This window comes from Micropterus salmoides, unplaced genomic scaffold (genome assembly GCF_014851395.1).
Source record: "Micropterus salmoides isolate LMB-PRFRI ecotype aquatic unplaced genomic scaffold, ASM1485139v1 Ms_hic_scaffold_19, whole genome shotgun sequence".
Taxonomy (NCBI): domain Eukaryota; kingdom Metazoa; phylum Chordata; class Actinopteri; order Centrarchiformes; family Centrarchidae; genus Micropterus; species Micropterus salmoides.
The window spans coordinates 19,884,068-19,896,296 of record NW_024041039.1 but is presented as its reverse complement, the minus strand read 5'-3'; the positions used below and the strand labels follow the sequence as shown (position 1 = coordinate 19,896,296).

General features: G+C 42.0%; 2 protein-coding genes across 2 annotated transcripts; both read right to left on the bottom strand.

The window, feature by feature from the left end:
* Positions 1-431: 431 nt before the first annotated feature.
* Positions 432-9,549, bottom strand: LOC119910390 (zinc finger FYVE domain-containing protein 1-like). The gene is made up of 11 exons (XM_038728992.1): positions 8,092-9,549; positions 7,454-7,958; positions 6,060-6,274; positions 5,693-5,799; positions 5,449-5,557; positions 5,231-5,328; positions 4,724-4,841; positions 4,417-4,587; positions 4,019-4,199; positions 3,801-3,914; positions 432-810 (listed from the first exon to the last, which is right to left on the bottom strand). The coding sequence occupies exons 1-11, from the start codon at positions 8,599-8,601 to the stop codon at positions 578-580; spliced, it is 2,361 nt and encodes a 786-aa protein (XP_038584920.1). The 5' UTR covers positions 8,602-9,549; the 3' UTR covers positions 432-577.
* An 837-nt stretch (positions 9,550-10,386) lies between these two features.
* Positions 10,387-11,975, bottom strand: LOC119909855 (rho-related GTP-binding protein RhoV-like). The gene is made up of 3 exons (XM_038728104.1): positions 11,269-11,975; positions 11,133-11,191; positions 10,387-11,051 (listed from the first exon to the last, which is right to left on the bottom strand). Exons 1-3 carry the CDS (start codon positions 11,426-11,428, stop codon positions 10,602-10,604), a joined length of 669 nt encoding a protein of 222 aa, XP_038584032.1. The 5' UTR covers positions 11,429-11,975; the 3' UTR covers positions 10,387-10,601.
* Positions 11,976-12,229: the final 254 nt, after the last annotated feature.

Sequence of the window (12,229 nt, the reverse complement as noted above, 5' to 3'; positions counted from 1 at the left end):
ATGTTGCAATACAGCATGCAATGGAACCTGCAGTTATACCTGCGCGGATATAAAACATCTCCTTGCCATTACATGTACGACATCCGAGAAACAATGCTCAATAATACGAATTGCTAGAATCTAATCAAACCAACCCCACAGGGTTCTCAGCTAACTAATATCTTTAAATGATACATTTTTTTCATATTTTCTGATAGTAGAAAAATAGCTCAACAGCCTTATTTAACATAAAATTAGGGATTTGTGTCAAGAAGAATCAAAATATTCATTCAAGTAACTCACATGTTCTAGCTGTTCTACAAAGGCCACAGGAACTCTGAAATCCCTATATATATATATATATATATATATATATATATATATATATATATATATATATATATATATATATATATATATATATATATATATATATATATATATATATATATATATATATATATATATATATGCGCCTAAAACTTCCTTTCCACAGATACAAGACAGAACCATTACAGTAACAGAGGTAAAGCAGTGACAGACTGCGAGCTGAGTGAGTGGTTCTCTCCGGCGCTCTGAGGAAGGAAGGCCGTCCCCGTTAAAGTTCTCCGGGTTTCTGGTTGCAGCCGGTGCAAATGCGCACAGGGTGGTCCCAGCCCCGCGATGGAACAGGCCGACGCTCCGGGGAGCAGTCGTCACACACTCCTTGACCACAGGCGCGGCAGTGGTGCTTGGACAGCTTGGCAGTGAACTCGCGCTGGCAGTTGTGGCAGGACAGGATGTCCTGGTCAGGCACCCAGTAGGCAGGACGGGCTGCGTCTTTCACTAGGCCTACAGGAAATACATCACATGAATAAGCTCACTAATTAGCATGCTATATCTTGTTTTTTTAATCTGTACAAAAACTGAAGTGTGAAAAAAACATCAAATTGTGGTTTTATGGGAGTGATGTCCTGGACTCTTTCTTGGCAGGGAGCAATGACCCGGGGCAATTCCCAGAGTGTCTGTTGGTTTCACTACTTTTAGCCAAGAAATAGTCCACCATAATGTGCATTTCCCAATGTGTTGAGCTATTCCTTTTATTTAGCTCTATGAGCCACTTCCATTCCCATCCCTGCTGATTAAATACCGTTTTATTTTACTGTCCCTACATTTATATGCATTCTCAGTAACCATTGCTGTGCTTCAGCTTTGTCCATGCTTATTTGTCCTCACTACTAAGTGAGGACCGTAACTTCAAGTTAAAAAAAAAGTCCTTAGCTGTCTTGGTTGGAGTATCCATGGAAACAAGACTTTGATTAGGAAACAAATAGGCTAATTTTGTTGTGATTGGAGCAGGCTGTGCTCTGAGGTATTTTTGGAGTGGTGATGGATATGCAGAAGTTTTCAGCAGGATATCAGGTTATCAAAAACATATTCACCTATGCCCTTTACCAGTAAATATGGGTCCACAGTAGGCTTATGTAGATGCCACCTGAATATACAGGGTTCCCACTATTTTCTATAGATCATTGTCCAGGACATTTTCAGTCATGATCCAGCTGCTGTGACAGGCAGGAATCAAGCCATGCATTAATATGCTCCTCTCTGTGGAATGTTTTATGTTTTAATGTCACTATTACTACCATCTCCTCTTACCGTTTATTTTATTTTTTGCTTTGTTGTTGTTATTATATATTTTTTGGTATTATAGTATTCTGTCATTGCATTTTATTTTGTTTCTTTGGGAAAGCCCTTTGTGTGCTATGCTTGGCAAATGCTATGTGAATAAAATGCATCACAATCATTATTATTAATTTACAACTTGAATCCCCTTTTATGTCTTACATTAACCACTGCTGCCTGAACATCAATAACTAAATAGTAGACTGAACCATACATACCTAAATGCACGAATTTGAATTTATTTGACATTGCTAGGATTATAAACTGCCGCTTATCAGTTTATCACATCATACTTTACAGGTAATATTAAATTTGAGTCTTTAACAAACTAAAAACACCCACTGTGAGCTGCCACTACAAACGTTAAACATTTCATGTCATGTTATGGTCCATTTTATCTTAACAATGCAGCATTGCGTTTGAAGAGACAATGCTAGCAAAGTTTTTAAAAAGTACCGTTAGCCAGTATTCAGCCAGTGGGAGTCCCATTCATGGTTTCGACCCCGGCTTCCCTGTCATCAGTATTCAACTCTCATAACATTTTTTGCAGTAAAAACAAGCAAGCACATCAACTTCAGCAACTGAACCAAACATGCCAACCAATTTAACATTATTCAACCGCTGGGAAGAAAGCAACGTTTATATATAAACCTAATAAAAACCACCCCAGTTATCAGCCAGCTGTGACTAACAATTGCATATGAAGGATAATGTAACTGACATTATTCAGGGTTTTGCCACGTAATGTCATCCAACATGCATGTGCTACCATGTGACGTGACATAGGGGTGTGTTCACAGTGTTTCAACAAGAAAAAAACAGTCTCGTCTATAAACTACCACTTGAACGTTAATATGACCCTGCACGTAACTCGGCCCTTTCAGATGGCAATATTATCCGACAGACAGCCTGGTCGTTCATTCTCAGATGAAGGGAAATAGGACAATGTTGAAATAATTTTCCTAGACAACATGAGGACATTTTCCATGTGCTTTTTATGAACGGAAAACTGGTCAGCTGTTTTCCAGGACGAGTGGGAACCCTGGTATATAAATGATCATACTACTTAATGCTAATGATCAAACTGTTTTGAGGTTTTCCAGATATGATTAAGACTTGCGTGAAACAACAACCAGAAGGGAGAATGATGAATGGGCTGTGATTTGTGGTGTGTATTTGAGTGAGTACAGCATTTATTAAAGAACACTTTGCAAGCTCTTCCTCTGCAGCAGAGCCAGTTTTCTCAATCTAAAACACATTTTGGATTATACTGACAGATGCATCAAATTGGCTGTTGTAAAAATGTTGTTCGAATAAAACACTAGACCAAAGTGCATTCTAGACGTTGGGTAGAGAGTACACAAGTGATTCATCCAGAGTGTGGCAAGGTCTACAAGAAGCCTTTATATATATCATGCCAAGCAACCTCAAAGCATTTATAACACTGACTCTAAAACACATACAGCAAAAGGTGAGTTTATAGCAGGACGTCTCTATAAAATGAAATGAGTGAACAGGGTTAACTGGTCATCTATCTCACCAAGTTTAAACAATATATACAAGAACTGAAAGCACCAAGAGATTGTCAAAGGTGGTTTTATGTTCTGTAGCCTGTGTGTGTGTGTGTGTTTGTGTGTGTGTGTGTGTGTGTGTGTGTGTGTGTGTGTGTGTGTGTGTAGGAGGATTTTCATTTTGTAGTCTATTAACATTTTCTTGCTGGCAAGCGCAACACCTTACAGACAAATGAAAATTTAGTATTTGAAGATGTGCTTAATGAAACATATAATTTCAATCACACATCTGAGTCTCTCTATAACGCATAATGCTGAAGCAGTAGAACACGCTAAGCACTGAGGTTGGGAATCAGTCGCCCCTGTTTGGATTTACACTATTTTTGTATTTGTATTTTTGTGAGCTTTTGGTAACTGGACAGGCTCTATTATAACTAGACCATAAGGGCATCCCATATTACTTGGGTCCAACTCCTGCATAACATATGAGAGTTCAAACTACAAACAAGGCCGCAGTACTTTTCTTTCTTACTGTAAATAACACATTATGCCTCTGCCACCAGAGGACATATTATCAATTCACTCACATTTACTGGGTCATTCATTCCTGTTACATAACAATCCGCTTTAGGGTTTTACACTCACCAAGTGGGATGTCAATAGCTGTGACCACAACCCCTATGGTGTTGGTCACTGCTTCTCCAACCTTCCTGGCGAGGGTTCCGCCTTCTTCCTCCTCGAGCTCTGCCTCAAGCAGCTCTGCATAAAGAAAATATCTTTGCTAAAGCAGAGCTCACCCAAATGATAAATTGCTTCAAGACATAGAAACAGGAAATGTTTGACATGATTAGAAGTGCGTGCACCTGCGTATGAAGCTCTCTGCTCGAAGCAGACGTCACAGACTCTGACAGGGGCAAGACCCCAGCCTCTCTCAGGGACGGGCACAGCTTTGGATGAGCAGCCGTCGCAGAAGCCTTCCCCACAGGCACGGCAGTGATGCTTGGTGTCGTTGTCCTGGAAGACTGTGTGACACTTATGGCACACCTTGTCCAAGAGAAAAACAATAACAACAGAAGTTGTTATTGACCACGAGCTAGAGGGGACAGGACGCAACCTGAGTCTATCAGAGTTTTATCTTGTGACCTGCAAACATAGATTGTATAATAGGCCCAGTACACCACTGACAGTAAACATCCCTCTGGACATAGAAGTGTTGACTTGGCTGTTGGTGGTAGAGGGTGGGGCTGTGTGTGTCACTCACCAAAATGAGGGAGTTGGGTTTCCAGTAGGCTGGGGCGATCTGATCTGTCAGCCAAGAGGTGACGGCCTTGGCAGGCTTGACACTGAGCTCTGACACAGACTGGGCCACTAGGTTGACTCCATCCAGGAGACGCTGCGCTGCATTGCTGTTGTCCTTTAAAAAGCCATCCGACTGCAAAAGGCAGGCAGGTTTTCGTAACATAAGTAGATAAATGGTTCCCTCTAGCCATAATTATACCTCTGTATGATTACAGATAATTATAAAAATCTACATCAGATGAATAAATTAAATAGCGTGTTTCTCTTACCCCTGGCCATACATGTTGGATCTCAGTACGGACAACCGTATCCACAGGGTCCTGGTTCCCGTACCAGTATTGACGGCTTCGATAAATCACTCCGCAGTTGGGACATTCAATAACATACCTGAGCATACAGTAGATGCAGAAATATGACTACATTTGTCGTCAACCACATCCATCGTCAACCACTTATCCTGCGTACAGGGCGAAAGGCGGGGTACACCCTGGACAGGTCGCCAGTCCATCGCAGGGCCACACATAGACACACTCACATCCACACGAACATGCAAACTCCACACAGAAAGGCCGGGGCAACCGGGGTTTGAACCCACGACCTTCTTGCTGTGAGGTGCTAACCACTGCATCACCACGCCGCCCTGACTACATTTGTAGGTATTATGTGCAACATGTAGGGTTAATGTAAATGCAAACAGAGTCTAGTGCTAAAAACTCTCTAAAGGTAACATAAGCCAAGTTGTGCGTGACCCTGCAGGCCATTCAGAAGCAACTCACCCAGACCAGGCGTATTTGGCGAGGCCCATCCATGGAGAGTCTGAGGAAGCTGAGGTCTTAGGGACAACTATCACTTCCTTTCCCCCTTCATAGCAAGCCTAAAGTGATGCACCACACAGTGAATTAAATGCCCAACTCCTCAGTCACGGAACAAGAGTAACTACAAAGTCAGTGATACAGAAAGAAAGCTTAGCCATGTCAGGAGCTACTGTGCTTACCTTACAGGTGTAGATGCGGTTATCATACTGAGCAGAATAACGGCAACGATGCTTTGCCTCGTGGCACATTCCTTCTACTAAGTGGTTCATGCTGTTCTTGCAGCCAGATCTGGGGTAAAAGTAACGCGTCAGAATGTTAACCAATCTGAAAAGCTTGTGATTGAAGGAGAGATTTAAATGATTACTTGTTGTTTTTTTAATTTAAAGGCATTAAGTCCTGAAAGTACTAAGTACAGGTACTGACCCACAACCCAGGCACAGGCTGGAGCAGGTGAAGTACTCATCAGGGAAGAAGCAGCTGTGGGCAACAAGCTCACCTGTTATTTCCCCATTGAAGCGCTCACTCAATGCCTGTAGGAATATCAAGGATATAGACATTAGCTAGACAAAACTTCCTCATTATACAGTAATATTACATAGAAACAGCATACGAGCATTTTACAAACAGTAACATAAAAATTACAACTTGTGCTGTGTTAGTTTCAATAACATCATCTTTATCTGAATCCAGGAACCAGTTTATCAGCAAATTGTGTATCAATTCAGTTCAATGCTGGCTTTACAACAACAAATAAGCTGGTGTGAAGCTGGCTGACTTTATCCAGCCCTACCTGCAGGGCTTTGAAGATGACCATTGGGGTGCGTGGGGAACGGGTGGCGTTGTTATCCAGGAGCTGCTCCAGTTTATTCTGCAGGCCACGGAAGTCAGTAGGGGGGCTGAGGGTCTGCGTTCCCCAGTACTGGACAGAACTGAAGGCCTCTGGGAAACGGGAAAGCTTCTTGAAGCGCTCCGACAGCAGACGATCTACTGACTCAGATGACTTATCTAAAACAAGACAGAGGTGGCGAGGTTACTACAGAGTGGAGTCAGGACATACTGTAGATATTACATTAGCATTTGTCTATCAGCGCATCAGATAACAACATTCTGAAAATACTGTGTTTGTATACAATGAATGGATACTTGCATCCAGTATGACATGTAAAAGGAAAATACAATGGTGCAGCATCAGACATCAGTCCAAAAAAACAAAAACAAAAAAGCCACAAATACTTAAAGCTAAGAGCAAACACATGTAGTCTGTTGTCCTAAGTCTTGAAGGCTCACAGTATCACAAGTGTTCCTTCATGTTGTAGCACATTTACCACAAATCATCGAGACTTACCACATTCCCAATGTGTTTTTTGTCCCTCATAAGCAGTACTTTCACTTTTTTTTTTTCTTTTTCTTACTTTTCATAAATTTCTATACAATGTTAAAAAAAAAAAAAAACACAACTTGTGGAGACTTGCAACTTATTAGGGTGTTGTAATGCATGGCAGTTAATATCAGGTATTTCGTTTCCTTGAGTTATTTTATTGCTGCATGGCAACGGAGCACAGGCTTACCAAGGAAACTTGCATTTACAACGGCTGCGGTAATGGACATCTGACAACAGTAAAAGCAGGCAAGATGCTCACTATGGGGGCATGCCTAACCGTAGCAAATTGCAAGTTGCTTTGCATTCCGTGACAAAAACGGAAAACACATTTACATCAAGGTGAACTGCAGGCATTAGAAAATGGTTGACAACAACATAAAGTATGCATTGCAACTGGACTAAAACATGCAAAAAAACAAGTCTGACTACAGCTAGAAATATGTGGCATTTTTGACTTCACAACACGATGGGCACAGTTTTGTTCCAATGTTTACACAGTTAAAAAAACTTGGAATGCAGATTGCTACCTCCAGTTATGTAGAAGAAAGACAGAAAGAGAAACACTGTGTGCTAATATTTGCCAAACCTGTAATTATCTGCAGTGCAGTTAACCTTTACTGACGCAGACGTACATTCATGGTGATACAGTGGAAATGTACTAATCTAATGTTCTAATGGAAGTTTTTAAGTAAATTTATAATAAAAGCTTTGACTTGTCTAATAAATGTGTAACATGTGAAGTAATTACACTCCAGCCATTACTGGTGGGATTCGGGAGAAACAAAACTGTTGAGATATTTTACCTGAACCGAGCAACTTAGTGTGGACTGTTTCGTGAAAGATGACCACCGCAGGGCCCAGGGTGGACAGTGGAACATCCAGGCCACAGCGGGCCGTCGTGGCCTTCAGTTCCTTGGTGAAATGCTTCAAGTAAGCATCCGAGGCGTCCCCGAGGAACTTGAAGAGGTCATCATGGAGGCGGTCGGCATGGGTACGGTAAATGATGAGGTCGGAGATGGCGAGAACCTTGAGCAAGAGACGGGTTCTCTGGCCCTGTTTGGAACTGTTCCCAAGCAGCCCCTCTGTATCAATAACTACTACTTTTCGGATGGGGTCAAACGCTGCCCACACACCCACCGTACAGGACTCTTGTGTGGGAGAAGTCTTGAACACTTCTCTCCCCATGAAGAATGTGTGGTTCAGGGTGTGAGATTTGCCCTCTCCTGTGTTTCCAAATATGGACACCACCTTCAACAGCTGGTCGGGCTCGCAGCTCAGGCTCTTTACAAATGACGTTTCATCTCTAACCTGGGGGAAACAAGAACTTAGAAGTTTTAAACGATACCTAAATAACAAAATGTACAGTATAAACAAAGGATTTAAGAAAGGTATTCTGATTCTGTTCCTTTTCAATAACAAGTGTCATTTTTACACAACTCACCTGCATTTCCTCATTCTCATCAACCAAGAGAAAACTGGAAACCTTCACCAGAAGTTTTTCTCTCTGAGATTTGATCTCATCGGCTATTTGGACAGCAGTAGGGACAGCTGTCTGGACAGAGTTGACCTCTGCAGGTTTGGGTGGTGGAGGATAGGATGTGAGCTGGTGTTTCTTCTTGCTGCCTACACTGTGGGTGCGTTTCTGACAGTCTTGGCACAAGTTAACTTTGCAGTTCTGGCAGCGGACCACTGATCTATGGCGTTTGCCGTTGTCTCCGTTACCTCCTTTACAGTTGTCACAGTAAGGGACATGCCCAGGACCTATCTGAGCCCGCTCATGGTTCTTCAGACGCTCCTGATTGTGGAGCTCGAGCTCACAGCGCGCACACTGCAAGCTTTTGCATTCATTGCACTCAAACGCAGCCTCCTCAGAGCCACCACAGGCATAACTCTCTTGACATATTAGGCTAGTATTGACTCCCTTTTCTGAATATGAGCCATGCCCACTCATCGTTTCTTACAAGGTCAATTGAAAACAGAGCAAGGCTTAGTGGAACACCTTTGACAACAGCACAAACAAGTCCCAATACAAGTTAATGAAAAATGTACAACAGGCGATAATACTGACAACTGAAATGGACAAATACAATGACTAAATCAACTTAAAACAGCTGCATGGTACGAGGGTTAGTGAGTCACTTAGTCTCAACAATATAACTGATAAAACTGGTTTAATGATGTAACGTTAATTCAGTGCAACTAAGAGTGAAGCAATAAAGCAGAAACAGCCGTCTCTGTGAGTAACTTAACACCTGATGTGTTTTTACCACTAGCTTAACAGTTAACGTTAGCTTGTTTGTGTAGTGAAGTTAGCAGTTAGCAGCAGGATTACTTAAAAATATACCTAACGTTAGCGAATAAAACTAAAATAATACAAAAACGTGTGCTCGTACCAACCCGAGACAATGAATTCTCCCTGAAAAGATGAATGTGCAAATACTGATGCTAACAACAGGCTAGCTAGCAAACTGACCCTCAATAGCTCGCTGGCAAAGTCGGTGAATAATTTGGCAACAAAGCAGCAATATGTAGCTAACTGCTAGTTGGTTTCGACAGACAGTTTCAACTTTTTGCAAAGAAAACCTGTAATTAGCGGGCCAGCGAGCCTTAACAGTTTATAGCCCGTCCTAACAAGCAGCAAGCCTCCAGTCTGTCAACAGAGCTGTAACAACATATCAACAAAAACAACAGCCAGTCGATGTCAAAAGCTCGGGTGTCCGCGGACTCTTTATTTTTTTAAACGGGAAGGAAATCCGCGCGATCCCGTTTTAAAAGTCTTTTTTAAAAGTCTTACTGTGTTTGGATCCTTCCAAGCAGTGTCATTGTTTTGTTCTTCAGCCCCCTCCCTAGCAGACTTCTCTAGCTACGTTATTTTGTTGCCAGGTCAGATCAGCTGATCAGATTATTTTCACTCACAGGGTCAGAGGAGGGTAAACGCGCGGTTGCATGATGGGAAAAGTAGTTTTACAAGACAGACAAGCTGCGACTTGCCCAAGAGGAGGCTACGATTTCTGTGCAGCATCCAAAGTGTTTTCATGTGCTCACAAAATCCAGATTTTACTATCATGGTTAGCTCAAAATTTAACTTTTAAACGATCACAGCTATAAAAACCTATTTCTTTAGCCTAACTGTTGCTGAGCTGCTGGGTTTAGGGTGTCTTGCATGTAAATTATTGTTGAAGGAGGGGAAGTAGTAGCCTACATTTTTATCTCACCAAGTCTTCCCTATGGGCAAGACAGAAGCAAAATCACATATGTAAGATTGCTTTCAGATAATGCATGTTATATGTAGCAGTTTAGTGCTCTCTTTTGTGTTTCTGATACATATGCATATGTTACAGATAATGTAAAGTAATAAAATCATGGTCTGAGTTGGTATAGCAAATTGTTATTTTCTGTGATTAAAAATGCATATTTGATCATTATTTTATCACAGCAAATTCATGGGTGTTTTAAAAGTAATTGTTGGAAACATGCCTCAGTATAAGCTTTCAAATAGAGGATGGATTTACATGGCTTTTGTCTTGTAAAGTAGCCCTTCAAAGAAAGCATCAGCAGGTGACCATTTGTCCCAAATGGCACTTTGTGTTTTCCCTCCATTTCTTCATTGACTGTACCTTCCACTGTAAGGTCTACAGACTGTATGTTTTCAGATATATTAATTAAAGCAATTCCTACAACTGTCAATTAAATGCGTCACACTGCAGTGCATTTATTACAACACTTTAACACACACACACACACACACACACACACACACAAGTAAAACATGAAAACAAGGAAGAGCAAAATGAAAAGAGCAGAATATGTCAGTGATCTTAAATCATATTGTTTTAGTGCACAATCCACATTCTGCAGAGAAATGTTTTGATAAAATGCATAAATTGTCATAAAACCCTGAAACGTGTCCATCAAGCTGTGCCTACATTCAGTCCTCTCTTTGATTCCACATCAGATGAATCTGAAGATTTTCCTCCATCCACTATCACAAAAAGTCTTCAAACGTTTAAGCGGGCTGAGCTTTTTAGATTTTGCGCCGTTGTGCTTGTGCTTGATGGCAGCAAACACAGCACTGTCAAACACATTTTTGAGGTTGTGTTGTGTCAGAGCTGAACACTCCATGTAGTCGTGAGCTCTGATCCTGTGTGCCAGCCTTCTAGCCCGGCTCAAGCGCACTGGTTTGGTGCCCAGCTGGTCCAGATGAATCAGGATGTCCACATTGTAACGAAGGTCTGACTGAGTCCCAACCAGAACGATGGGAGAGGTCGGGTTGCCAGCACAGATCTGTGGGATCCATTTGGAGGTGATGTTGTCAAAGGAGACAGGGTTGACCAGGCTGAAGCAGAGGATGAAGACGTCCACATGGGCATAGCAAAGAGAGCGGAGATGGCCAAACTCCTCCTGTCAGATTAAATATAATGTGAGATGAGGAGGAAAGCACTGACTAACTAAAGAAATCATAATGTGGTGTGGAATATCTACCTGTCCAGCAGTATCTATCAGTTTGATACGAGTTGGAATTCCATTCACATGAACCAAACCTGGAAGTCGAGTAGAAATAAACATTTTATTGCTGAGTCGAGCAGGCATTAACCTTTAAAGAATAACCTTCACTCACCAGTGAAAACATCAAAAGCTGTTTGTCTGTACTCAGTGTTGTAGCCATTGAAGATGTAACTGATGATCATGCTGGTCTTCCCCACAGCTCCATCACCAACCAGCATGCAACTCAGTTCTTCCCTCGGTCTGTTTGGTTTGTCATGCCTCTGACAGGCCATCTTTCCTCTGATTATTTCTCCATTTTCCCATCAGCGGCTTGAAAGTCCATGCAGGAGTGCAGCCTTACTGTAAAAGACGTCTTCTCCCCCAGGGGCCCGTTGGTGCCAATAAAGGCAGGAGGACACCTCGATTTGAAAGAACAAAGGCGCCCAATCAGATGAGTGATGCCCCAACACTTTGTCTGTTTCCCTTTGATGCAGATTAACATAGTCACTCCCACCAGCATGGGCCTGACCACTGGTAAAGATCAGCTGATTTGACCTTGAATACCCCGTGACAAAGAAGGTTTTTATGATCGCAGCACCACCACGAGAAAGTGCTACGATAATTAACGAAGTCAGGCACCACTTGGATTACGACTTTTTTAATGTAGGAAATGCTCCCTATAAATGGGACTCTTAAGATAGGCTATGCTGTGTAAGAACTGATAATTAGATTTGCTGTTGATGGATTCAAATGCACCATCTACCCTATTACAAATTACGTAGCCTATTTTAAAGTGCGATCTACTGTCAGGGGCGGACAGGCCATTGGGAATATTGGGAACAATCCCGAACGGCCAAGACTTTGTATATTTTAGTTTCTTATGTTCAGCTTTAAAGGATCCGCGATTGTCGTTCCAGTCAGCTGTAGTGAACGCTGTCTGTGTCTATCAGACTGGGCCAAACCAATACTTTCAATATTTAGGGGGGATACGAGCGGCCCCTCCCAACTTGGACCGATGCTCGTTTTTGCTGAAATCTGATTGGCTCAACGGTGCTGATCAAAGGAGTTTACTTTCCAGTTAGGACGAGTTTACA

Coding starts and splice junctions, on each gene's coding strand:
- LOC119909855 (XM_038728104.1), bottom strand. CDS start 11,428: ATGGCCTGTCAGAGGCATGACAAACCAAACAGACCGAGGGAAGAACTG. Junction 11,192..11,268: donor AGCTTTTGATGTTTTCACTG/GTGAGTGAAGGT, acceptor CTCGACTTCCAG/GTTTGGTTCATGTGAATGGA. Junction 11,052..11,132: donor TGATAGATACTGCTGGACAG/GTAGATATTCCA, acceptor TTAATCTGACAG/GAGGAGTTTGGCCATCTCCG.
- LOC119910390 (XM_038728992.1), bottom strand. CDS start 8,601: ATGAGTGGGCATGGCTCATATTCAGAAAAGGGAGTCAATACTAGCCTA. Junction 6,275..7,453: donor CACTAAGTTGCTCGGTTCAG/GTAAAATATCTC, acceptor GTCTTGTTTTAG/ATAAGTCATCTGAGTCAGTA. Junction 5,329..5,448: donor ACCGCATCTACACCTGTAAG/GTAAGCACAGTA, acceptor GCATCACTTTAG/GCTTGCTATGAAGGGGGAAA.